The 25791-nt window shown below is 47.9% G+C and overlaps 1 protein-coding gene across 1 annotated transcript in view; it reads right to left on the bottom strand.

Moving 5' to 3' along the window:
* DOC2B (double C2 domain beta) overlaps positions 1-25791 on the bottom strand; it is a 142251-nt gene that overhangs the window by 110022 nt on the left and 6438 nt on the right. The window contains exon 2 of the mRNA XM_024211192.3: positions 5300-5379. Coding sequence (XP_024066960.1) covers positions 5300-5379 — 80 coding nt within the window. The remainder of the gene's footprint in view (positions 1-5299; positions 5380-25791) is intronic.

Raw genomic sequence — 25791 nt, forward strand, 5'->3', positions numbered from 1 at the left:
CAGAGAGATGGAAAAAATTCAAGGGGGCCCATATTTTTATACAGCCTTCAGCATAAATTAAAATGGCTCTGGATCCTTTTTTGCCCAGCTAACTTCCACCAGTTGGGAGAAGCAAACCCCTCTGTATCAGCTCCAAGCCAGGCTAGGAAAAACAAACCCTTTGTCATTCGGGATGGGCTTAATTTGGTTCAGGGAGTTGAGTTCTGTGGAGAAACTGGTGGTAACATCAAAAGCATTTTCCAGCCTTAATGGGCCCTGTTTAGTTATCAAAGAGCCCTTCTCAGGTCATGGCAGCTTGACAGCAGGCGGGGAACAGCCCATGCTGTGCAGCTCTTGGGTGGTCACAGACAACAACTCTTCTCTGCGGCCATGCCACACTCACAAATGTTGGTTGCCAATGAAACCTTTCGTTTTCGCTGTGGATTTGTCCACATGGAGAACTGATTCTGGAACAAGGCAGGGGGTGAATCCAAATAGCTACAGCTATTCCGGAAGAAGGGTGTTCACACCGGACACTACTCTGCAGTGGTTATTCCAGTCAATTTCCCCTGCCTTTTGCTGTTTGCAGGTGGGCCCTTTCCAGCTGCCTCGCTAGGCAGGATGGCTGTGGCACTTCCTAACAATAGGGGCATCTCAAATGGCTTGGAGTTTGGGCTTGTTTCACAGACGCACCTGAGGGTTTATTATTCTTTATCTGTATTATGGTTGTGCTGAAATGCCCCATGGGAGCAACACCAATTTACACCAGCTGCGAATCTGGCTCATTGGCTCCAATAGAGCAGTGCCAACTTACACAAGTTGGGGATCTGAGCCCACTGATTCCAATGGAGCTGTGCAAATTGACATGAGCAGGGGATATGGGATGAGCTCTATAAACAAATCAGTCCTCATAGCTGGTAACTTTGGGCTTCACATGTGTTTGTCTTTATCCCTTCAAAGCCCAGCTGTGTGCTGGGTCTGCCTCATTTTCCTACTGATCAGGTGACTAAGGCCTTGGCAGCAGCAGCAAGAAGCGGAAAAACTAAAACAAACCACCATAGCCATTAAAAGAAACGGTAAAAGAGTGCAATGGCTGCTGTTAGAACGAGCTGAAAGAGACTGAGCAGGCAGGCTTCTCGGCTCTCTGAGCTCTGGTCAAGTGGCGGTAGTCTCTTGGTCTATCCAAGGCCGTGATCAAGTGTCTTGATGTTTTTGGTCTTTTGGCCTCGAGATGAAAACCTTGTCTTTGTTTCTGGGACCTTGAAGTGAAAAAATTCTCTAAGTTATATCTGTTCTTATCAGTTCTGGCCTTAGCAGATGGCTTCGTTCTGGAACAGGAATGGGTTCCCCCTCCCATACCTGCAAAGTTGTGTCACCTTCTCCTTCAGTCTCGCCATCAGTATATATCACTCTCTGCCTTGAGGTCTCCTTCCTCCTTGTCTTCCTCCCACTACAAACCCAATTATAAATATCCTCCTCAGCACAGCTCTCTAAATAAACCAAAGGAGCAGCCTGACAATGAGGATTGCTTGAGTGTCAGCATATTAAATTCGCTCACTATGGCTAGGACGACGGGAAAAGAAATCCCACCATTCATTTCTCTTATTGATCTATAATACCACCCCGAACTCTGCCTCTATAGCTATAGGAATGCAGCTCCATGCTTTCCATTCAGCCACCTGACTCAGACAGCACGGAGATTGATTCAACCGCATTCTCTTTTTCTCCTGCCTCAAGCATTTATGCTACAGGAGGACGGGGGATAAATAACATCTTGTATGTTACACATTAATATATATTTTAAAAAGTGTTGGAGGATCAAAAAGGGGATATTGATTAGACAGCAGGACAGGGTAAGAGGAGGTTTCTTTAAGGAGGAAGGCAGTAATTCTGATGCCTATCATGTTGAGGGGAAAACTGATTTTAGAAATGGAGATGGCATAGTGGGTACAGTATCTGGGCACGTTCTGTGCACAGGGCGGATCGTCACCTTTGTCCAGGCAGACATAGCACTGCTCCACTATGCACAGTGCTGAAGCAAAATGTATTATCTGACACGTACATAGATTTTGACCCTAAGAAAAACACTGGGAAGGAAAAGGTCTTAATTTCATCCTGCAGGTGGATATTCTATCTCCTCAGGGCTTCAGGAAGCTGTATTTTCTTGTCATTTTGATGTATAGCTGACAGAACAAATGTAGCACTGTGCCACATACAATGGGTAAGGCAAAATTTGAGAGGCGACTTGTTAGGAATACTGGGAGCTACTTGATTTCACTGCAGCTCTTTAAGAGCAAGGCTGGATGACTAGCAAAGGATGGGACGCATACCATAGGCATATAGCAGGGTGGCTCTTCTCTGGATAGCCCAGATTACAAGGGACAATCCTGACAGATTCACACCTTAAATCAGGTCCTGTTATCCTAGATCCCTGTCAGCCAGAAGACATCCTGCTTAAGACTGTAAGCTCTTCGGGGCAGAGACCATCTTTTTGTTCGGTCTGTACAGCTCCAAGAACAATGGGGTTCTGGCCCAGGACCATACAGTACAAATAAATAAATAAAAACCTTATCAGGCTTGGGTGGGGAGATTATTATTAAACAATTCCCATTATTTTCAGTCCCACTTTGCCACTTACTCCTGGGAGACTCACTCACTCCTTTTGGCAACCGCGAGACAGATTCAACTTGCAATGGATGCCCAAGAGCTGCTTGTACTAGGAGGTTAGCACTCTGGCACTGTCCTCTTTCAGACCTTGTGCTGCTCACAGCAGGGATTAACTCCCTCCATCTGTGAAAATCTCACCACCGTCAATCAAAGGAGGCAGGCAGGAAATCATAGGCAACATTCTCCTCCACTCTACAGAGCAGCAATCAGCGGCAATACGGGAAAAACCTAGCCTCTCTCGAGATGCTCTTTCTCTGCCGCCAGCTGTTTGAAATGGCCCCCTGCTCTGGCACAGGCAGTTTAACTAATATGCTGACAATGTGCTGACCAAAGGCACCCAGTAAGAGGCCAGATTCATCCCTACTGTGATTATAACTGAGCCCTAGTTTGCCTGCAGACACTAACCACCAGGAGTTAAATGGAAGGTAGAGAGAAGGTAACAATTTCACTCATCCCAGCCACCATCTTTGGTGGCACACCCCCAACCAGCTTGTCACCATCATCTTTACTGGATTATTTATTGCACCGCTCTAGGCTCAGCTATCATAGTCCTCTCACAAAACCTACTGCCCCAGGGAGCTGATCGCCTTCCTCATCGACTTCTGCAGGAACAGAATCAGGCCCTAAGCAGGCAGTTTCTGCTCCAAAATGAGCATAAAAACCTAATCGCTTCAATTACCCCGACAGCAAAGAAGCTGATGCAGAGTGCTTTGTGGCAATGATTAGCAGCATTTAACAGAGCCGTTTATAAACTGACAGCCGGTCACAGCGTCAAGTAAATAATCATAATGTTGGGTTGGTTTCTTTCTTTTTTTTTTTTTTTTGTATAAATAGCTCTAACCATCTCCTCGATGCGCTAGTTTAAAAAACATTAAAAGCAAGTGGCCATCAATCTCCCTCTGAAAATGCCACAGCGAGAACAACAAAGCCAGGGGGTGGGGGGGAGCTGGGGAAGGGCTGCATGGGCTGATGGAAGTGATGACTGGAACAGCAGAGCCACCATTAGGACCCTTGGGTGGGAATTCCAAACCTGTAAAGACACCTACCCCTCTCCCCCGATTACTGGCACATGAGAACCATGGGGGCTTCACTGCAATGGAACTGAACCCATCTAGTGGCCTAATCACCGGAGCATCCCTGCTCTTGCTCCTATCTGTACACTGCCATTTCACAACTTCTTGACACACCACAGGAAAAGCCAGGAGCCTAGGGGCCAGCTGGTCTAAGTGGGTCTCTCTCCATGGATGTCAATTTACACCAGCTGAGAATCTGACCCTGGTTGCGTGAAGCTAATCAGGGCAATGTGGCTGTCAATACCTGATGGCCTAGCTACTCCAGTTGGTCATGAGCTGGCTCAAGATTTGGGCTAAGAGCTTTTAACTCAAGACACCCCATCATATGAGGGATCTTTTTAAAGAGGACAGGGGTTAGTTAGGATTGCGAAGGCAAATTCAGACTAAGAATGGGCCCCGTGACTATGCCAACAGCACTTCCTACCTCTGAAAACAGACAAATCAAAAGTTCAAGCAACCAGATTTGTTGTTCCAATAAGATACACTAGATCCCCTCTCTACCATGTGATCTCCACCTACTCCCCCCTACTTCTGGATTGCACGTTCCCTGGGCTTGTCAGTTGCATAGCTTGTGTCTGCCATGGTGGCATTGTGGAAGCTCAATCCCTCTCAACTCAACTGCGGTGCTGTACAGTACAGGAAGGGTCAACGAGCACCTACCCATGCACTGGGTTCTATGGGATACCTGGCCAAAGACATCACATGTCCCAGGAGCAATCTGAGCATCAGCTTTCAGGATAGGCTGACCAGATAGCAAGTGTGAAAAATCGGGACAGGGGTGTGGGGTAATAGGAGCCTATATAAGAAAAAGCCCCAAATATCGGGACTGTCCCTATAAAATCAGGACATCTGGTCATCCTATTTCAGGAGTCCACTGATCTTCTGCTCTGCCAAGTCAGCACCATTGGGCACATCACCACTTGTCAATGAGTCCTACCTCCTGAAGGGCTGAATCAGCAGAGGGCCAGTGGGGTGATTAACATCAGCAAATGCTATGGGATGAGAGTCAAACCCATCGAAATCTTTCATCGAGCGGGGGGAAAAGGAAAGAGGGAACAGGAAAGAAAAGATATACAGGAGCATCAAAAACACAAACAGAAAGAGGAGGAGGGATCAGGAAAAGGAATGAGTTGAGATGAGGCTAGAAGAAAGAGAGGGGAGATGGGGGTAAAGGAAAGCAAGATACAGAGACGGTGATAGATCAAGGCAAGGGATAGCTGCTCATCCTCCCCACTCCTTTCTCCCTTCAACTCAGTTGTGAAACCCCTCAGTGCTGCCCTGGAGATTGGAGGGAGACCAGCCATCTAACCACCCACTCTCCCATGAATGCCACAGCATGTTCAGCCTCTGCACCACTCCCACATTTCATTTTAATTTTAGCAAATATTTCAGAAGAGAGAACCCAGAACTCCAGGGATTTAGCTGCAGCCCGTACAATGGAAATTCACAGAGCATCGCAGCCTATTGCTCATTACAGATCCACGAGTCACTGTCTCCGTAACAGAGAGGAGGCAGAGTAAAGGTCATTAGATCCATGCATATTTAATTCTTGCTGCTTGTAGACTAGCATTAAGACATACCTTGGCTTTATTGATTGTGCAGTGGAGAGCATTGTTTTCTTGGTCGTACAGCAAACTGAAATCTAGTGTTCCCAGCGTAGCTGAAAGACAAAAGAGCCTTGTTAACTTGAGCTACCCAGCAAATGCTGTTTTTACTCTCACTAAATGGGAATAAAGTGGAGGGCTGCTGGAGAAAGGGACCCAGGTAGATGCCAAAGATTCCGCTACAAGCCTGGTGTGAAGCAGCCTGTAAACTCAGGGCCTGATTATCAGAGGTGCTGACCAACCGTAGGTGCCACTGAACTCACCATGGGTGCTCAGCACTTTTGACAATCGGAGCAGACACGTACAACTCCAAGGAGCAATTCACAAAACTCCCATTGGTTTCAATGGGACCAGATTGGACACTAGCACATGTATCACTAGAGAGACGGATGCTTTCAGCCACCCACGCCCAGGGCCATGGACATCCTCAGCTGGGTCTAGGAAACTGAGCTCCCGCTCTCATGAAGCAGGCTCCCTTACAGGACGGCTGGTCACCCCTGCTGGACTGGGAGTAAGTCCCGACCCTTCTCTCCTGTAACACTGCGTATTATGGCACAAGTTCAACCCACGCCAAGCGGGCACAGGACCCCTCCGTCGTAATGGGAGCTCCGCCCACCTGTGCCATGGCTGAATTCGGCTAACATAATGCAACTGCTAATTTTCCACCCATTTTATTCCCCCCACTCCTGGCAGCCTTCAGCTCCTGCCACCCCAATTCTACTCCTCACTCCCCCCCCACAACAGCCCCCACCTCCCTCACTCCCCACCTTGGCAGGCTCCAGCCACTCTGCAATCCCACTCCTTGGCAGGCTTCAGCTGTCACCCTCACCCCACCTTCCTCCCAGGCTCCAACAAGGAGCCAGCTCCACTGCCTCCCCCAATCCCATGTTCCACCCAGCCGCACTCCCCCCAAGGGGAGGCTTCTGTGCAGGAGGCAAAGAGGGGAGGCACCCTGCTGGGATCCCCCCACCTTACTGCAGTGTAATGGGGAGAGAGGGCAGCTGCTGCTGAGCTCAGTGGCAGGGGGCAGCTCCGCCGAGCCCTCACTACTGGAGGGTGCCCTGCTCAGAGCAAACAGGGACTGCGGGCAGCAGCTACCACAGCCCCTTGCTCGACAAACAGACTTTAGCGGCTGAAGCAGGAACTGCAGACAAAATCCCCGTGGCCGCTGATTGCCAGGCAACTCCCAGACCATGACACTCTTGCTGTTACTGCGAGTGCCGAGCGAGTGCCATGGGAACTGGCTCCAGCCCTTGACAGGACACCGGATGTCCTTTCAATTTAGGTCAAGGTGCCTGGATATTACAATGCAGGACCGCTAGTGAACACACAATACAACAACAAACAATCATTCCCGACTCATGGGAGTCAGTGGGCTAGCAAGCACACCCTTCCACCCTCAGGGAAAGAAAGCTGTGCTTTACCATTGCATCGCGAGGGCTGGCAGTTTGCAATTGACCAACAGCTATGGGAATTTGTTTGCCTGGTTTGGCCCCAAGCATTCCTTGCCGCTGAGAAAATGGGAGACCAGCTGATAAAACTGCAGAGCTGTCATTTGCAATCGCTCAGAATAATGAGTGAAACCCAGAATAACCTTGGCTGCACAGCAGCTTCAACAGTCGGTGTAGCAGATGGATGCAAACTAACACCCATGACAGTGACTGCCTTTGGGGGTGCCCGATCCTGCTCTCACTTCCCCCTCCCTTTGGAACCTCGCTGGCCTCATCTACTCCAACGAACACGTTCTCGCCAGCCACCTCCTAACACTGCTCTTTTTCCTGCTGGGTTTGCCATCACTGGGGCCCATGAAAAGAAAATCACTAAGGTTTGTCTACACTGCATCTGGGAGCAAGCCGCCCAGCCCGGGGCCATAGACTTGTGCTAGCAGGGCTCCCGCTAGCATGCTAAAAATAGCTATGCAGACATTGCGGCTCGTCTCCCCAGGCTTGGCTCCAGCCCGAGCCACAACTTCTACACAGCCATTTTTAGCATGTAAGGCAAGCCCTGCCAGCACAAGTCTGTAGCTCCAAGCCAGAGGCTTGCTCCCAGACGCAGTGTACACATACCCTCAGGGATCAGGCCTGCACAAGGGGCCTTAGCTGCATTAAGGGTGCTGTTGCCTTGACCACTGATCCCCATTTTATCAACCACAAGCGGCATTAGGAACCAGCAAGGGCAGCAAATGCCCAGCAGTGCTGATAAATGAACAATCTCCCGGCTTCTCAGTCATGCAATCCAAAGCCTTCTCCTTCTATAAGGTCCGAGATCTCCCAGTCTTTAGGGAGAGTTTCTGTTCCAGGCCTGGCTCTAGACAGCAGCTTTCATGTGTTGAGATTTGCAGGGTGTGGCTCTTGGATCACCGATTACTGGCTCCCAAGGGCAACGATAACTGCAGGTGATAGGTAAAATCCAGAACAGGCATGAGCAGCTGCAGCTCCAGGGACCTCAGTAAGGCTCTTTAGTGCAGTCAAGCAGCTCTCAGCACAAGTCCATGTACGCCTGTGCACGTGTGTGCATATAAGCTAAACCCCCCTTTGCACATCCCCCTTCCCCCAGTCCTGAGGCCACCTGAGAGCTGGGCCAGTTTCCAGGGTAAATTAGAGCAGCCAATGGGTAACCACGTTGCTTACAGCCCTAAGGTGCTGTTCTGACAGCCAGGGATAGCCAGAGGATAAGGATGCCCTGGCCTCACCCCCTTTTCCCAGCCACCCTGTGCCAGTGGAAGGGAGGGAGGGCCCTAAGGGTAGATATGGTGGCTTCATACCACCTGAGGATTCCCAGAGGCTGGGGCGACCTGTAGCCAATCCTCTGGGGTTAAGGCCGCTCAGGCACACCAGCCCTAGTGTAGTCCTAGTGTGCAGAGGAGGGCCCAGGTCTGAATGAAGCCAGGCACCTGGGAAAGCTGCCCTGCACACAGGGGTAGCATTGTTGGGCATTTCTGTGCTCCCAGATTCCAACCCAAACACCACAGTTCCCAGTTTAATTCTGCACAGCCAAGAGGCTTCGATAAGCATCCAAGAGTCTGAGGACTCAGCACAGCCAAAGCTCTCCGGTTTCCCAAACGCTCTGTGCTCTATTTCATCCCGTCCAATCTAATCTCCTCTATCAGTCTAGCTATCTACGAACCCCTCGTGCTCCCATCACCCGAGTCTAGTTTCTCTCACTTTCTGAGGTTTGTCATGGGGAAAGATGTCCCACAGATTTCTGGGCAGCTAATGGGTAATTATGGTACAGTGAATGGGGGGTAATTTTCCCCCCAATCTGTGGGAAGTTTGGGTGCAGGAGGGGGTTCTGACCTGGGGGAGGGAGTTTGGGTGCAGGAGGGGGTTCTGACCTGGGGCAGGGGGTTGGGGTGCAGGGGCTGGGAGGGAGTTTGGGTGCAGGAGGGGGTTCTGACCTGGGGGAGGGAGTTTGGGTGCAGGAGGGGGTTCTGACCTGGGGCAAGGGGTTGGAGTGCAGGAGGGGGTGTGAGGTGCAGGCTCTGGCTGGGAGGCGCTTACCACAGGCAGTTCCTGGCCAGCGGCGTAGCAGGACTCAGGCTGCCTGCCTGCCTGCCCGCCTTTGCTCCGCGCGGCTCCCAGAAGCTGCTGCTGGCACGTCTCTGCATGCCCCTTGGGGGGAGGAGGGCAGCAGGTCTCCATGCACTGCCCAGGACTGCAAGACCGCCCCCGCAGCTCCCGTTGGCCGGTTTCCGGCCAATGGGAGCTGTGAGGACAGTGCTGGGGGCGGGAGCAGTGTGCGGAGCCGCCTCCCTGACCCCCCGCTAGGGGCGCGCAGAGACGTGCCAGCAGCAGCTGGCTGCTTCCAGGAGTGGCTTGGGGCCTCGGCATGCAGGCAGCCTGCCTGAGCGCCCCGCTGCGCTGCGGGACTTTTAGCGGCCCGGACTCGGAGATCGCGAGGGGGCAGAGGAGGCCGGACAGAAATGTTAGACGTGCCAGATCTGGCCTGCATATTTTGCCCACCGCTGACCTAACTCTTTCCTAGCTCTGGGTCTGATAACTGAACAGGGCTGGCGGCCCCAGGTACCCTGGCCATTAGAGGGGTAGGCACCCCATGACAGTCCCCCTCCAAGCAAGGTAAGCAATGGGGAAGAGCCACGCAATGTAGGTCTAAGAACGGGTATGTTTTAAACACCATGCTGTGTCCTTACCTTTGACCTATCAAGCCATCACAGATTGTTTAACCGAGGCACATTATAATTCTTTTCCACATTTTACAGAACAGGCACTGAGACGTTAAATGACTTGTCCCAGGTTGCACAGTGAGCCTGTGTCAGAGCTGGGATTACAACTCAAGTCTCCCAGTCCTGACTCCCAGGCTCATGCTGTAAACACTGGGCCATGTTGCCACCTTCTACTACTCAGCCTAACAGCACCACCGATCCACTCGTCTCCCCAAGAGGAAACAGACATTCAAAGCACAGTACCACCAAATAAATAGCACCATGAGGTCCCATAATCAGTGCCTCTCAGATCAGACTCAATTAGTTTACAAGATATTTTTCCTAATTGTCCACCCCAGCAGCTTAGCCTGGGATCACCCAGGAGTTTAGAGGACTCGTGTTAAAGAGCTGGCGACTGCCTTACTAGCTAAGGAGTGGGTTTTCCAGACGCAGCACCAAGCATGTTCTGCTGCAGGGGTTGCACTCTCTGTGATATCAGTGAAAAGACCTTAATTGACTTCAAGCGGCTTTGGATTGGGCCCTAGCTGAACGCAGGGAAAAGATTAAAAACAAGGGGGAACTGACTATGCTAAAACAAGTTAAATTTAGCAAAACAATCAGAGGAAAGCGTTTGAACAGCAGCATTAATAATGATGAGATGGGGAAAATGATGAATAGGCTTTAATGGGAACAGAATAACGTCCTGTGTTGTTGTTGTTTTTAAACTCTGACTCTGTGTGGTGCCTTGGTTTGGAGTCGAGGCGGGTCCGAGGGCACAAAGGAAATCAGCGTTCCATTCAGAGCTCCAGCCGGATGAGCAGGAGGATGCCATCCGGATTTCAGCACCTGTGGAAATTGTAGAGGGTGTTTGCCTTGGTATTATTTACACCGCTGCTCCTTTAAAACAAGTCAGAGCCAGATGGGCTGGCTTAGCCACACGGCTCTGTAGTGCCACATGGGAGATGCAGGTTTGATCCCCCAAGCTGGTTGCTCACAGACTGCTTTTCAGGGGAGCTGAGCCTGTAATCCTTGAGAGAACACTGTGATTTGTTTACATGGGGTCACCCAGATGGTTGTTTATGTAGGGCCAGCGGTTTTGTCTGGCTCTTGTTCATTTTCTTTGGAAACATTTGCATTCTCGTGCCCTTTTTCAGGCAGGTTGTAGTCTTCGTACCCTACAGCTACCAACATGGACGCTTGACCCATCCCTGTCTCTGTTTCTTTACTTGATTGTCATGTCAACGTCATCAGCAAATATAAAATTTCATGGGCCAAGTTCTCTGCTAGCTGTTGTGAGGTGATGTAGCTCCACTGATTTCAGTTTACACCAGCAAAGAATTTGGTCTCAAATTCTTTTAAAGAAGTCTATCCAGTGTCACCCCCAAGATCCTCCTTCTTCCCCACACTCCTGACTCTCTCACGCTAAGACAGAAAGTCTACTTCTCTCCGTACCTTGTGTGCCAAGTACGAGGCTCCCACCTGGAGGCTTTTTCCCCTCAACTGCTGCTAAGTTTCATGTACATCCTGCCTGGATGCCAGCATCTTTTACTCCTTCCTGATGCCACTGGGGCGAGGTGAAGTGGGGGCTTGTGTGTAGTTCAGCTTGCCGAAACAGCAAGAACCGAGAGCAATTAGCGCAACAAAGTAATTGTGTGTGCACGCTGCACAACCACACCCCCTTGGTACAGTTCGCTGCCTGGCCACTGAGCCTAAGAACTGTTCAGGTGCAACAGTAATTACAGCTTACTGTGCCCACAAAGGCATCCCAGAGTCACTAACATTGAAATGCAGCCACCACTGGAGTGAAGGGGGGATCTTGAATGAAAGGACCGCACTCTGCAAGGTCCCCTCAGAAGGCCAGACACCGTTTGCCGAGTGCTCACTTCATCTCTCGTGGAAAGATGAAGGGCTGAGCCAGCGCTGCTGGAATCTGAGCTTGTGTCTCCATAGAATTCCAGCTAACCTGATAGCCTTATCGATTTCAAAGCCACAAGTATCTTTACGACTGTCTAGACTGCAGAACACAAGCTAAAGAATTTCACACAGTGCATCCGTCTGCTGCATGCAACAGATGCAGCTACTGAATAAGCCACACACTCTCCTGGGGAGCCAGGATTACAACCCAGCTTCTTCTGCTCCAAACACACAAGTCTCTACCCCTTAAGCTAGAGAAGACTGCCACAGATTTGGCTCACTAGCCTGCCCCATCCCTGCCACACACCAGGTAACAATACGTCCCTGGCTGTTATTTTAAAGCAGAACCTGCACTGTACGATAACTAATACCTTTTCCCTTTCCAAGGATGTTCTGCCTCCCATGTTGGAGCCCCGAAAACCTTGCCCCAACCCCATTACCCTGATTTACATCCTCTGGAGGAGGTGGTGACCCACACTGCGGCTATAGGCACCGTTCCCTTGGGTAAATGAAGAGTGGAGATTACCATCAATACTGCTCCTGAATCTTCAGAGGGCTACAACACAGATGAGAGATTAGAAACAGAGAGAGATGGCTGCTGAGCTTGGAGAGAGGAATTCATTCCTGCTCTTAATATTATACCTTTTGCCCTGAAGGAAGCAAACAGTGCGTGGCCTTGCCGTAGTGTCATTTGCTATTGCAGGTTTTAATGGCTCCAGATGCAGAATAATTAGCACTGCTGTGAATGCCACTCAGTGGGGTGGTTGTTCTTAAGAGGACAGAGGCAGGTGCACTGTGGGCAGCAGTGTCCATTGCCTCAAGCTGAAATGTGCCGCTCTTGGTCTTAAACATGCACCTGCTGCCAGGGATCTTTGCAAACACCACGAGGCTCCAAGCAAACAGAGCTCCAATAAATAATTTTCAGTCAGGAGGAGTCTGGCATTTCCCCACATGAGAGACAAGCAACCTATTAAGACAGACTTGAAATTCTGCCGAGCCGCTCTGTTAAGAGAACCAAACTGACTATTTTCCATCTTGGTAAGAGTTAAAGGATGCTCTGCACCAGAGACCATGCCCTGAAATATCATCCTGTCCATGCATTGACTGTCCATGTATGTAGGATCAGATCTGTTCCCACATACATATACTGGAAATAACTCCACAGTAGGCTGAAATAACTGCTCCACACACCTGCTGTAATTTCCATCATTCCTGGCATAAACAGAATGCACATTTGTATATTAACCCCTCTGGCCAAATGATCCACCAATGGGCACTATTCTCACATCCTGCTGGGCCCCAATTTAAAACTAAACATGAAAAAGATATACATATTTTTGGGATTAAATAAATAAATAAAAACATAATATATTTTAAACAAATCAACATTCACCTGCAACACCTGCAACCAAGACACTGCAGCACCAGTAAAGTGCATAAGAACGTGAAAGTAAAGCTGACAGGAAACCAAAGTGACAATGACTGGCCCAGTTTCATGGTCCCAGATGAGTGGAATGCAAAAAACAGCAAACAAACAGCATGATTGGTGAAAAGCAAATTGGATTTTTAAATTCCTTTCTCTTCGGATGATCTGATGGATTGTCACTAACAAAGAGCTGGACATTTGTCCTTTACAATACGTATAGAATATGCAGTAATTGGCTTAATCTGCTGCAGGAGAATTTTAAATTAGATATTAGGAAAAAAGCTTTTTGACTCTAAGGATAGACACACTGGAACAGGCTTCCAAGGGAGGTTGTGGAATCCCCGTTATTGGAGGCTTTTAAGAACAGGTTATACATCTGTTAGGAATGGTCCAGGTTTACTTGGTCTTGCCTCAGGGCAGAGACTGGAATAGGTGATGGTCCCTTCCAGCCCTACATTTCTAGGATTCTATGGTTATCCTAAGGTGTCCCTTTAAAACAGTCCTTCAGAGCACTCAGAACCATCTCCCCTACTCCAGCCAAATGAAGCCCTGGATTCTAGCACTTTCACTCATCCCCTAACAATATTTTCCAAAGTACAGCAGAGCCTGCCAGCAGTCCCTCAAGTTCAATAAAGTTTCTTTCAGGTCACAAGTTCAAAGGGACATGAACTCACCAGCAGGCACGTCTTCTGTTTGTGCATTGCACACACACATCTACCCTTTCAAACTCCACCCTCTGATCTAACACCACACCCAATCAACAAATTGAATTGCACAGCTGTTTCCCAGGTAACAGCACCCTCCTCAACATCACATATAGGTTTCAGATCAAGGAAAGCATCGAAACCAACACGCAAAGCATTTTCAATAAAATTACAAGATTCAGTGACTGGAAGATGAAGTTAGACAAGTTCAAGCTAGAAATAAGGCACACATTATTAAGTGAGGGTAATTAACCATTGGAGAGCAATTAAATTAGGGAGGTGGTGGATTCTCCATCACTTGAAGTCTTTAAACCAAGATCAGATGTCTTTCTAAAAGCCTAGCCTCGTCTGGGCTAGTTTGCATTGGAAAATGGGAGCTATGTGTCTCCGTTTGCTGCTTGGGTTCCTGTTAACCATGGAGGATTCAGCTAATTATAGCCACTCTCAATTGCAGAATAATTAGTGTGCTTCCAACCCCACTTTTATTCCAGAATAGAGTATCCGTGCAGGGAGTTTGTCTGGAATTGTTACTGCAGAATAGCCCTAACTCAGTACAACGTACACCAGAGAGCTTGAAGAAGATGCAAGTTAAAGCAGGATGAGGGCTAAATTACATCACCTTGCACACTATTTCTGAATTCGGCCCATAGAGTCTAGTTATAATCTAGAGAGTTTAACTTCCCCATATCATACATTGCCACACTGCCAACTACAGGTGGCTGCATTTCAGGAGCAGGTAAGTGATCTCTGCATATAGTTTGTAAAGCCTGTTGGGATCCTGGAGATGAGGAGTTATAGAAACATAAGATCATTATTATTCAGATGCCAGAAAACGGTGGGCTCCATCCAAGTCTTGCACAGCCCTCCAAGCTGTGGCTATAATTAGTTGAATCCTCCATGACAAACTGGCATTCCAGCAGCAGATTGAGACACATAGCTCCCATTTTCCAGTGCCAACTATCCCAGCTGCTAAAGCCGAGTCAGCCGAACTTGACAAGTCTTCAGTTCACCTTAGATGTTGAAGAAATCTCCCAGAATTGGAGTTTGCTTATTTCCATGTGTTTGCTGAGAAGGCCCCTTAATCATTCATTTGCTGAGATCCCTGAATTCTGATTGTCCTGAGCTCAGCTAGAATAGTTTAATCTCATGAAGGGAACTTTTAGCCTGATGGATTCTGTGATCTAAAAAACAAATTACAGGCTTGGTTTGAAACCTGATTTTGGCCAGGAAATGAACAAACCAATCATCCTCCCAGGACGACTCTTCGCCCTCAGGTGCTGCCAAGCACAGAAATCCTAGTTCCAGCAAGGCAAACAAAATTTAAACCAAAACACTGAAGCAGATGCTCATATGTTTCTGCATTTCTTTTCATAAACAAGTGAAGCGCGCTGAGAACTGCAGCCTATCTCCTTGGTGGAAGAATCTGGCCTCCTCTTTATCATGACTAATGAGATCGGCACTTACTGCAGAGTGGGGACTGAAACTTTTGTTTGTAACCATTCAGCACTACTGTTCCATAAAGTTTGTCAGCAGACAAGTTGCAGTCTACATCCTATAGCCCCTTTGCACCATTCAGTTAGTTCTAAGAGGAGGCAGCATGACCTCACAGACAGAGCACTGGACTGGGAATCAGAGACTTGGGTTCTATTCTGCTCTGCCGCTGGTCTGCTGGGAGACCTTGGGCAAGTCACTTCACCTCTCAGTTTCCCCATCTGTAAAATGGGGCTAATAATACTAGCCTCTTTTGTAAAGGGCTCTGAGAGCTACAGATGAAAAGCTGGGTGAAGACGAGAGATAGGTATTATCACGTTACTAATGTGCTTGGCCTTAAAAGTCAAACTCTTATGTGGTGATTGATAATGGGATAGGGAACCTTTTACCTCAAGGCTGGTCAGAGGTCTCAGCACAGTTTCTGGCAGGCAGCTGTCCATATTGGCACCTTTGTTACAGGTCAAACTGGCCTGCAGCTCATCCTCAGACTCCGAACCTTTTAGGGCCTGATTAGCTCTTGCTGGAGGCACTGGGAGTCTTTCCATTGACTTTAAGACTCCCCCATTGTTAACAATGACCATGTCAGAGCACAGATGACAATCTAAAAATAGCCTTTGCTCTAGAAATGTTATCATTCAGATTGAACAGCTGTTAGAGGCCTCAGCTGAGAGCTGCATCCGGTTGGGCTGCCCAGACACCCAGGAAGAGCTTACAGTCTACACAGACAAGCCAGGCTAAGAGTGGGAGAGGAAACCGCAGCACAGAGAGCTGAAGTGACATGCCCCAGGATGCAGCAGGTGAGTGGTGGAGCTGGGAATAGAACCCAGGTCTCCTCTCTCCCAACCCAATTTGCCATCCACTGGGCTACACTAGTTCTCTGCCTTCTGTGAGAGTCATTCATCCTGACAGATCCAGCTCACCTTTTCCACCAATGTATTTAAGCATTCACAAGATACCGGTCACCTTATTAGCACCAGCTGTCTGTGTGTTCCTTCCCCATCCATACCCAATTTCACTAGCTGGGCTTCCCTGATATCAGGTGCTGAATCAGTTGGTTCCTCTGGGGTTCCCACAGCCCTTCCCACTCATTGCAAAGCCTCCTTTACCCAGCTACTCAAAGTCAAAGGTCTGGAGCAGTCCACACAGCCAGCCCCACTTACCAGAACTCTCATGTATACGGCATCCTCTTTGTTGGAAGGGGGGGGGGGACCACCCACCACAGAGAAGTCCCTGGAAGGTTAATTAAAGATAGTTATCCCGTTTCACTGGCTGTGGCTATAGGTCTGTCTGGTGACATCCAGTTGTATTTGTTTCGGGCTCTTAACAGAGGAGCGCAAATGCATTATCATCTTGTCTCACATGTCAAGACACAAAGAGCTAGTATACCCACAGGAAATTACTGAATTTTATATGCCCGACGCCAAAACATGTTGGTATAATTAATTTAAAGAATCCTCCATGAAGCATGTGTTTAGTCTTTGGATGGCTATTTTCCCCTTTTTACTGGGGTTTCTATGATGGTAACATCGCACAAAGGCTGGAATAACACAGCAGTCTTTATCTACAGAGGGGCTCAGACTGGAGCACAGCCCCCACATTTTGGGAGTGCAGAGGGGTAAGAGTCAAACTCCTCTCCCTAGGTCAGAACTTGATGCTAAGGATCCAGACCCTCCCCCTGGGATGCAGACCATTCCCATGAAAGGGTATGAGTGTACAGCTCTAAAAGGTGCACATGAGAAGGACCCTGTGAAAGACCCCTTAATGCCTCCACCCTCAGCTTGTCTACACTACCGCACGGGGTCGATCTAAGATACGCAATTTCAGCTGCGTGTCTTCACTGCGGTAAGTCAACAGCTGACGCTCTCCCGTCGACTCCACTTGCGCTTCTCGTTCTGGTGGAGTACCGGAGTAGACGGGAGAGCGCCTATACTAGACATGATAAATCAACCCCCTGCTGCCCACCAATCCGGCAGGTAATGTAGACAAGCCCTGAGAAAAGGACTTTATAATGGACAGGATTACAGTTGTTGTAATTATATGTTTACTTGCAGTATATTATTCAGCCACTAGAGGTCTCTGTGTGCTGTACAGAGTTCCAAGCAGGGTGTGGTCCCTGGTAAACAAAGGAGAAAAGGCTGGAACTCAAGCTATGTGGGTATCTGTTTGTGTCTGTAGCTGTTTTCTTTAATAAATACCTGCTGTTTCAGAAAACATGTGGATTCCATATATTATGACATGGTGCCAGAAGTAAACCTGTGAAAGACTGAGTGTTCTTGAGTACAAACAAGATACCTAAATTTGTTGAGCTGGAGTGTCTAAACTTTACCAGACCCGCAGAATGGTCAGAATGGAAGCAGCATGACATATGCTTTCAGGTGACCACCAAGCTCAGAAGAGAGAAAGGTGGCTTCCAGGTGAGCTCTCTCATTTATACATTGTGTAGAGAAGCTGAGTACGTTTTCAGCACTTATGTGCTTGAGGAGCAAACACAGCTGAGGGACTGAGAGACAGTCCTTAAGAAGTCTGGTGGTTGCTTTGTCAGCTGAAACATACCGTCATCCAGGAAAGGACTTGTTTTCACCAGTGCAGTATAGAGCCCGGAGAATCAGTCAAAGCATTTGTTAGAAGTCTATTAGGAGTTAGAGGAAGACTGGGAATTTGAGGCCAGTAAAAGTGAGCATATTTGGGACAAAATCATAGCTGGCATTTCTGATAAGGACTTAGAAGATGCCATCAAATTTAGATCTCATGCGAGAGAATGCAATTGAGATGCCTCTGCACTCAAACTATTCAAAGCCAAGAGACGACAAATGCACTTGAGGGAGTCACTTATAAATATTCCCAACCCAGCAATGGGAACAGATGATGCAAACGTTCACAGCCAAAATACCTACACCACAGACAAGCAGCAGGCAATGCACAACATGCACTCAACCTCAGTACTTCCACCCCTTTTTTTCAAGTCACCTTTAAGTGATGGGCCTTCATATATCAGGACCTGCAGCAGGATTCTTCTATTTCCAGAGGACAGAATTAGAGTCCAAAGCCTATCAACTCTAATGGAAAGACTCCCAATGGCTATGTAGGCTTTGAATGGGGCCATTAGTGAAGCTAAGCAGAATTCTTGCTTGCTTTATTTTTTTTTTTCCCGATTCTTACCAAGCTTCACATTTGAGATGAAAACTAGGATGGTGCTTTTAATTTGAGAAGCAAGTTTCTCAAAGATGAAAGGACAGCAATTAGACCAGAAACACTGCTTACTAGACACATTTTTAAAAGTTCTGGGCTATTCCTGGCACTGACCTTTAAACATACAGACCACAAATAAAAAAATTAAAATAAAATAAAACAGGCCTCCGTAAGGAATTATAAAACTGTCACTTACAAATCTCAAGACAATAGCCAGGATACATTATTACATTATAATTCTGCTCCTATGATAAAATAACCATTAGGAGACCTGAACTCATTAGCAGGTTTTGACCCTTTTTCCATCTATGAACTATGAAAGATTGATGGGAAGGTGCTAGCCAGGTTTGGCATTTAACACAGGATTTAAAAGGGAGATAAATCTGATGTGTACAGGAACATTGTCTCTTTTATTGCCGGTCCTTGGACGTTAGGATTAATTCAACAAGCCACACAATTATTACAGGGTGGAATAAACTGCTGATGGATCTCAGAACCTGGCCTTGAGATACCTCTCGTCTGTTTTGGAACCTACCAGCCAATGAGGTGTCAGGGAGCGGCACTTTATATGGCTATTATTGGCAAAGTCCAGAGAAACTGTTTATTGCTGGCATTTCCTATCAGCACGCTGAGTGACTGAGAGGCTGAGGCGGGCGGCTTCTATTTATACCCTCTGAATGAACAGGCAAATGCAACGATAAATCTCTATTTGTCTCCCAAACTATTAGGGCCTCAGTTTATAAGGGATGACAGAATGCATGGGCTCTTTCAAACAGCTTGCACTGGGTCAACAGGTCAGAAGGGTGCAAGGGCAGTAGAATATTGCCAGAATCAATTCAAGCTAGAGATTGCCACAGAATTGAGATCTGGATCTTGAGCATCCCAAGGGAAAGGGGCAACAGTTCTGACCCACCTCAGGCTGGGTCTACACTACAGCCGGGGTCCGACCTAAGATACGCAACTTCAGCTACGTGAATACCGTAGCTGAAGTTGCGTATTTTAGGTCGGCTTACCTGGCGGTGAGGACGCGGGAAAGTCGACCGCTGCCGCGCTGCCGCAGACTCCGCTGCCGCCTCTTGCCGAGGTGGATTTCCAGAGTCGACGGCAGAGCGATCAGGGATCGATTTTACCGCGTCTTCACTAGACGCGGTAAGTCGATCCCCGATAGACCGATTGCTACCCGCCGGATCGGCGGGTAGTGAAGACGTAGCCTCAGTCTAGACATTAAACAGGCCCTCTACTATCTTGGGACCATTATGCCTCCCTTGCAATATAAAATCAGGTTCCCTCTTGCTGTATAATGCCAAAGAAGAGCTCAGTGCAGCACAAAAGCTTGTCTCTTTCACCAACAGAAGTTGGTCCAATAAAAGATATTACCTCACCCACCACCTTGTGTCTCCAATACCCTGGGACCAATACAGCGACAACAACAAGGCAAACAAAACGTTTTACACGTCAACTGGCAGCATTGTGGTTCAACCTTCTCTAGGATAAACAGCAGCTAACCAGGCACCGCATCGGGCAGAACTGATCGGCTAACCCTGGCCATCCAGCTGGACACGGACAGGCATCATACTGGGTATCTCATTACCAGAGAGACAAGGGTGTTCAGAGAAGAGCAAATGAAACAATTAAAGGGCTACAGGGCTTGACTGCCTAGGAAAGATGGAAAGAACTTGCACAGGTGTAACTTGGCTTAAGCAGCAACCAGCAGGAGGAGATTAGAACCATCTCAGACTATCTGCAGGGTGTCCATGACACAAAGGAAGAAGAATTATTTAGCCCAGTGCAAGGTGCTGACATTAGAAGCAATGGGAGGCTATTCAGCAAAGGTGAAACGTTCCTGACGGTGATCTATTCAGCTGTGGAATAGTTCCCTGGTGGGATGCAGAAGAAGTCCTATTGTTTGGGTGACTGGACCAAACTTTAGCAAAGCAACTGTAAGGAACAGTCTTGCTCCAACTAATGGGGAAGGAATTTATGACTTGAGAGGGGTTCCCTCCCATTCCTATGAAGCTTCACATTTCAGGGACTAATGACTATTGGGGGAAAAGCCCACAAGGTTGTGTGGTGGAGAGAAGGGAGGTGTGTACCAAAAAATGCTATAGAACTAATTACAAGGGAGTCTGTAAACTTTAAGTCCCTACACTTATCGGCATTACTGCTCCCAAGATAATCTGCTCATGGATTTTGTGCCAGGCAGATCACAGGAGCCATAAAAAGACTGCCAGGGGATTGGCTGGATTAGCTCGCCCTCAGAGAAAGCACAGGTTCAGTAACCTTCTTCAAAAACTGGGTTTTTTTAAATGCACTATAAAAGATGGGTCCCTGTTCTGCTGCTGCTTTAATTCCTCCCTGCATTGGAACTAATTTTTAAGGCCTCGAAAAGCAACAAGTAAAGCTGTGTATTTAGAGCCCCATGCAAAGTGTCAGTTCATGACTCCTCAGAAGGAATGGAGATAATTTACTGCAATTTCAGTGAAGTAATACCGAAGATCTCTTCAGCAGGTAGAGGCTCAGGCGCTCTTACCTCTGTTTGTAATCTAATTACAGCAAGTCAAGGGCTTTTTGGGGGTGAGATAATGCTACATTCTGAATCAACTGCACGCTGCGAGCTGACATGTAGGTGCATTAGTATATCCGTTGCACACCCACAGAATTTTTACAGCTGCAAAGCCTGATTCGTCTCAGCTTGCATTGGTGTAAATCAGGAATAAATCCATGGAAGTTAATGGAGTTACAATGTGTAATCCAGCCCAGCAGTTTACTAGTGATGACTGAAGACTTGACTCCTCTCTCCACAGCAGCTGTGATTACGGTCAGAACAGTAACACCCTAGACATCTATAGCGCTTCTCATCCAGACAGGAACCAGACTGAAGTATAAAGGGAGATCTCTCCAGCCTAACAGTGACCGCTGCGCTGCACGGTCTCACGTTACTCGCTGTGGGTCAGTGGTGGGTAAGGGAGCGAGAACACAGTTTGCATATGACACTGCAACTAACACGTCTGCCTTGGTGAAAAGTGTCAGAGGACTTCTGGGGACAGATCCTGCAAGGTGCTGAGTGTGCCCACAACACCTCTACACCTCTATGACCATAAGCAGTCAGGGCCTTAAGGTGGGACTCATCATTGGTCTATCTGCTCCTGTTGAAGTCAATGTGAGTTTTAGCATTGACTCCAAAGGGGGGAAGAGTTAGGCTGAAACGGAGTGCTTTTGAAAATCCTGCCCTTCAGACTATCCAAGAGCCCCACTAGCACTATCCTAGGGAATGGGTTCCGCATGGATTCAGAGGACAAGACCCTCCACTGGATTACCAACCTCCCCTTGCTGCAACACCTGGGCTTTCCATGCAGGTCTCCCATCCCTGGATTGCCCCTGGTTTACCCCACTGAGCTAGTGAGCTCTGGTAAGGTCAGAGCCCAAGGCGGGCTGGCTGCAGGCTCTTGGGTACAGGAGGAAACATTTTAATTCAGGCAGCGCATGCCTTCAAGCAAACAGGAGAGAGCAGCATTTACCACATAAGGCAGGGGTCCTTTCCTGCCTGTGGGAACCGATTCTACTCCTTTCAGCCAGGAAGGACGTTTTGCTGTTGACTTCAGTGGAATCAGGAGTGAGAAAATAACAAAACTCTTCAAGCTTCCACCTGTTCCCCTGTCTCGGAAGATTTTTGTTTGTTTGTTTGTTTTCCCAAAAAACGCTTAAGCCTACAGACTTAATGACTATTTCTCCATTTTCCAGAGGTTACGGACCAGGATAATGTCAAACCTCTGACGGGCTCCTGCCCGCTGAGCCCGTTCTTTGTGTAGCCAGATGATGGAGTGCTCATAGGTCTTCTATCTTCTCAAACTAGGAGTGTTCACTTATCTGCTCAGAACAGTTCAGAGATGCAATTATGTTTTACAGTACTAAATGGTCCCTGATGTCACGAGCAATTACACTTTCGGCAATTTCAATTTAGAAATGGCCTTCAAATCTCTCTCTCTCTCTCTCTTTTTAATGAAATTCAGCATTGCAATTAACAACCAAAAAAATTGCCTTTAGTGTTAAATATAAAGATGAAAAACTTAGCAGGCACTTGGGCTTTGGAATATCTGAGCGATGAGTGAACAGATCAGTCATGGAGCAGCTGGTAAGAGGAGGTCCCTGCACACATGTAATGTGACTCACCAACACGTGCTGCTGCCAAGGGGCCAGAGGAGATGCTCGCCACCGTGCACAGGGGTCACCTCTTCTCAGCATTAAGAGACACTCTGAGAAGAGATGCTTTTGAAGCCCTACCTTCCATGGCGTTTTACTGCCGAGCAACAAGAGAATAACTGCAAAGGAGAGGAAATTATCCTGCAGAGATGTAGGGAGGAGGAAATCTTTGATAGCTACAAGCTGATACAAACCAAACCAAGTGACTGGTCTGCCAGGAGCTGCCGTGGGAATTCAGTCTCTACAAGCCAAATGAGAGTTGAGGGCACTCAGCATCTGGCAGCCCATAGGGCCTGTTCCTGCAGCGCCCTCAACTCCCATTAACTCCAGTTCTCTGCAGGGTCATCAGGCAGATGCAATCACAACTGTGACTCTCCTTCCTGTGTGCACATCCTGCTACCCTGGCCATTTTGCTTTTCAGTACTGGACCTATGTGGCATTTGGAAGACCATATCCTTGGGAAGTATCTTGCTGGCAGCACAGTAGTGGTCTCAGTGTACACAGATGCAATTTAATAGCTATTTTTGGTGGACTAATAAAATATAGCACTATGCTTAATGATCACCCATGGCATCGCTGTAGGCATGCTTAACAAAGATGCAGTGCCCAGGAGCACGTGCAAAAAGCTGAGAAGGGGGAAAGGAGGAAGCTGCATTGCCTAGGCCTGCCTGGAAGCTTCCTGAAGTTGGTGAGAATCTTCTATTGACTCCAGTAGGCTTTGGCTCATGGCCAATGGGAGTCAAATCCATGGCTTGGGAGATGATTATCTCCAGTCAGCAAGTTTGATTAAATCCCTTCTGATCCATGGCTGCCTATGTTGCTACTAGCAATTGCCTTGGAAAGGAGCTTGTCTGAGCGTTGGTCTCCTGAAGGAGATGAGATAAAAAGGTTAACAAATGGCACCCTGCAGGGGGTGGGAAGAGCCAGTCCATGCAAAATTAGGCCTATTATTAAGATGCTGCCACATGGCCCATTCATTAGCCTGAACTGCTTGAGGCTACTGGCCATATGGTTCTTTTCTGCGGCAGGCCTGCGCTCAGACCTTTGCAGCAGCCAGGAGGAGGAAGATGGAACCTGGACAGACATGAGCACTGTGTGCAGACTGCCCCCGGAGATCCTACCTGAGTCTCCCCTCCTGAGGTCTCAGGAGGAGGATTTGGAATTGGGGAGACAGGACACAAGCTAGATTGCTCCCCCACCCCTGCCGCTTTGTGGAGGCAGAGAACATCAGACTTCCCCACACTCCAGCCTTAGCTAGGGTGACAAATCGGGATAAGGGGTGGGGGGTAATTGGTACCCATATAAGACAAAGTCCCAAATATCGGGATTGTCCCTATAAAATCGGGACATCTGGTAACCCTAGCCTTAGCTCACACAGCAGATGTGCTGGGGCAAATTCAACCCTGGTGTAAGTGGAGGCAACTCCCACTGTCTTACATGGTAATAGCACCTGGTTTCTCTGGGGGCTGAGTTTGGCTCACAGATTGTAAACCAGCTGGGGACATGTCAAGACAGAAGATGTAGCTGGTACGTAGAAAGGAAGAATGGTCTAGTGGTTAAAGCACTAGCCTATGACTTAGGAGACCCAAGTTCAAGTCCTTGCCCACCACAAACTTCCTGAGCGACCTTTGGCAAGGGTATGCCTACACTATAGTGTAGCAGTCAGCTACGGCGCTCTAGCATAGATGCTGCCTACATCGATGGAAAGGGTTTTTCTCCTCTGAGAGGGGGTAATTAGGTTGACAGAAGAATTCTTCCATCGACCTAGCTGCATCTACAGTGCAGTTTAGGTTGACTTAACTACATCACACAGGGCGTAACATTTTTCCACAGCCCTGAGTGATATAACTAGGTTGACCTAAGTTTTAGGTGTGGACCAGGCTCAAGTTTCTCTCTGCCTCAGTTCCCTTCTATACACTGGGGATAATAGTACTGCCCTACCTCACGGGGCGTTGAGAGGAGAAATGCATTAAAGATTGCGAGGTGCTCAGACACAAAGATAATGGGGGCCAAATAAGCACCTCAGACAGATGGGAATTCCATCCTAGTCCCAGCATAACAGTTCTCTACCAGGAAAGAGTCTGATTAGCTTAGCCACAATCCGTTCACCTCTGAGCTGTTTTGTTGAACGCTTCTCACAGTAGCTATAGCGCCAACAAATGCCCCCTGAAAACTGCAGCAAGAACGCCTCAGAAAGGAATGATGCCCTACACCCAAAGAAAAGCTCTCAGCCCAGAGGCTACTAGAGCTCTTGGTGAACTACGTGTGCACAGATCACACTCCCCACTACTGAAATGCAGCCACCACTTGGTGTGGAACATGGCAGCTTTCCAACAATATGCAGCAACACTGCACTATGTCTCAGGATAAGTAATAAAGAAGAATAGTTTATCCCATATAAATGCCTTTCAATCAGTAAAATATCTCAAGCGAAACTGCAAGGGGACTTCCAGGTCTGATTGGTTGGTTACTCAAGTTGGAATCTGGCCAACCCACTAACTTTAACACCTCTCTACTTGAAAAAAGGGTCACAAGCTCTTTAATGCACTTAGACCTTGGATTTAACATCTCACTTGTGCATATCAAACACCTCCATTGACTTTATGGGCTGCTGGCAAGTTGGACTTGATACAGTGTCAATAAAATTACTATAATATTACCCAGACACCTGTTGAAATCAATGGCAATTTGTGTAGTAAAAATATTCTTTTTGCATAATCTGGATTGCAAAGACAAATGAAAGGTTATTAATAGCAGCAGCAACATATGCTAAGGAGCTGCTTTGCGGATGTAAATATCCTGATCATTTCCAAACTGTGTTTTCTCCCCCTTGCTTATTCCCAGCATCTTTACTAGCAACTCTGTGTTGTCTGCTAACATTGCCATGTCATCTGTAAATTCTGCATCCCTTGGTACTTTTGTTCTTATCACCACCTTTAAACAGCTGGTAGTGAATATCTTCATTATGACTTTGGCTGCTTAATGATTTTCTTCGCCCAAAATAAGTGTCTTCCTAAGAAACCTCTCTCAGTGAATCACTTGTAGCAGATGTCACAAGATGCAATACATCAGGATAGGCCTGCGATCTGAGCTAGAAATAACATTTCCTACAGCTGATATTTATAACACTATCACGGCTGTGCTGCGCGGAAGCAGAATTCTTCTGCAGGGCCTTGCGGGTCAGCTTCCTGTCGGAGGAGTTTGGGTATATTCTAAATGTAATTTCCTTCGATTACACATACACACCCACCATGAGACAGAGGCAGGCACAAGCAGCATCAGCAGTCTCCTCTTCCAGAAATCTCAACCCACCTGCCAATGCCCATGTTCCCAAGAAACTACCTCATCCCAAGAACTGCCTTCAAAGATAAAGCACTGAGCA

This window comes from Terrapene carolina, unplaced genomic scaffold (assembly GCF_002925995.2).
Source record: "Terrapene carolina triunguis isolate 2854851 unplaced genomic scaffold, T_m_triunguis-2.0 Scaffold231, whole genome shotgun sequence".
Taxonomy (NCBI): Eukaryota; Metazoa; Chordata; order Testudines; family Emydidae; genus Terrapene; species Terrapene triunguis.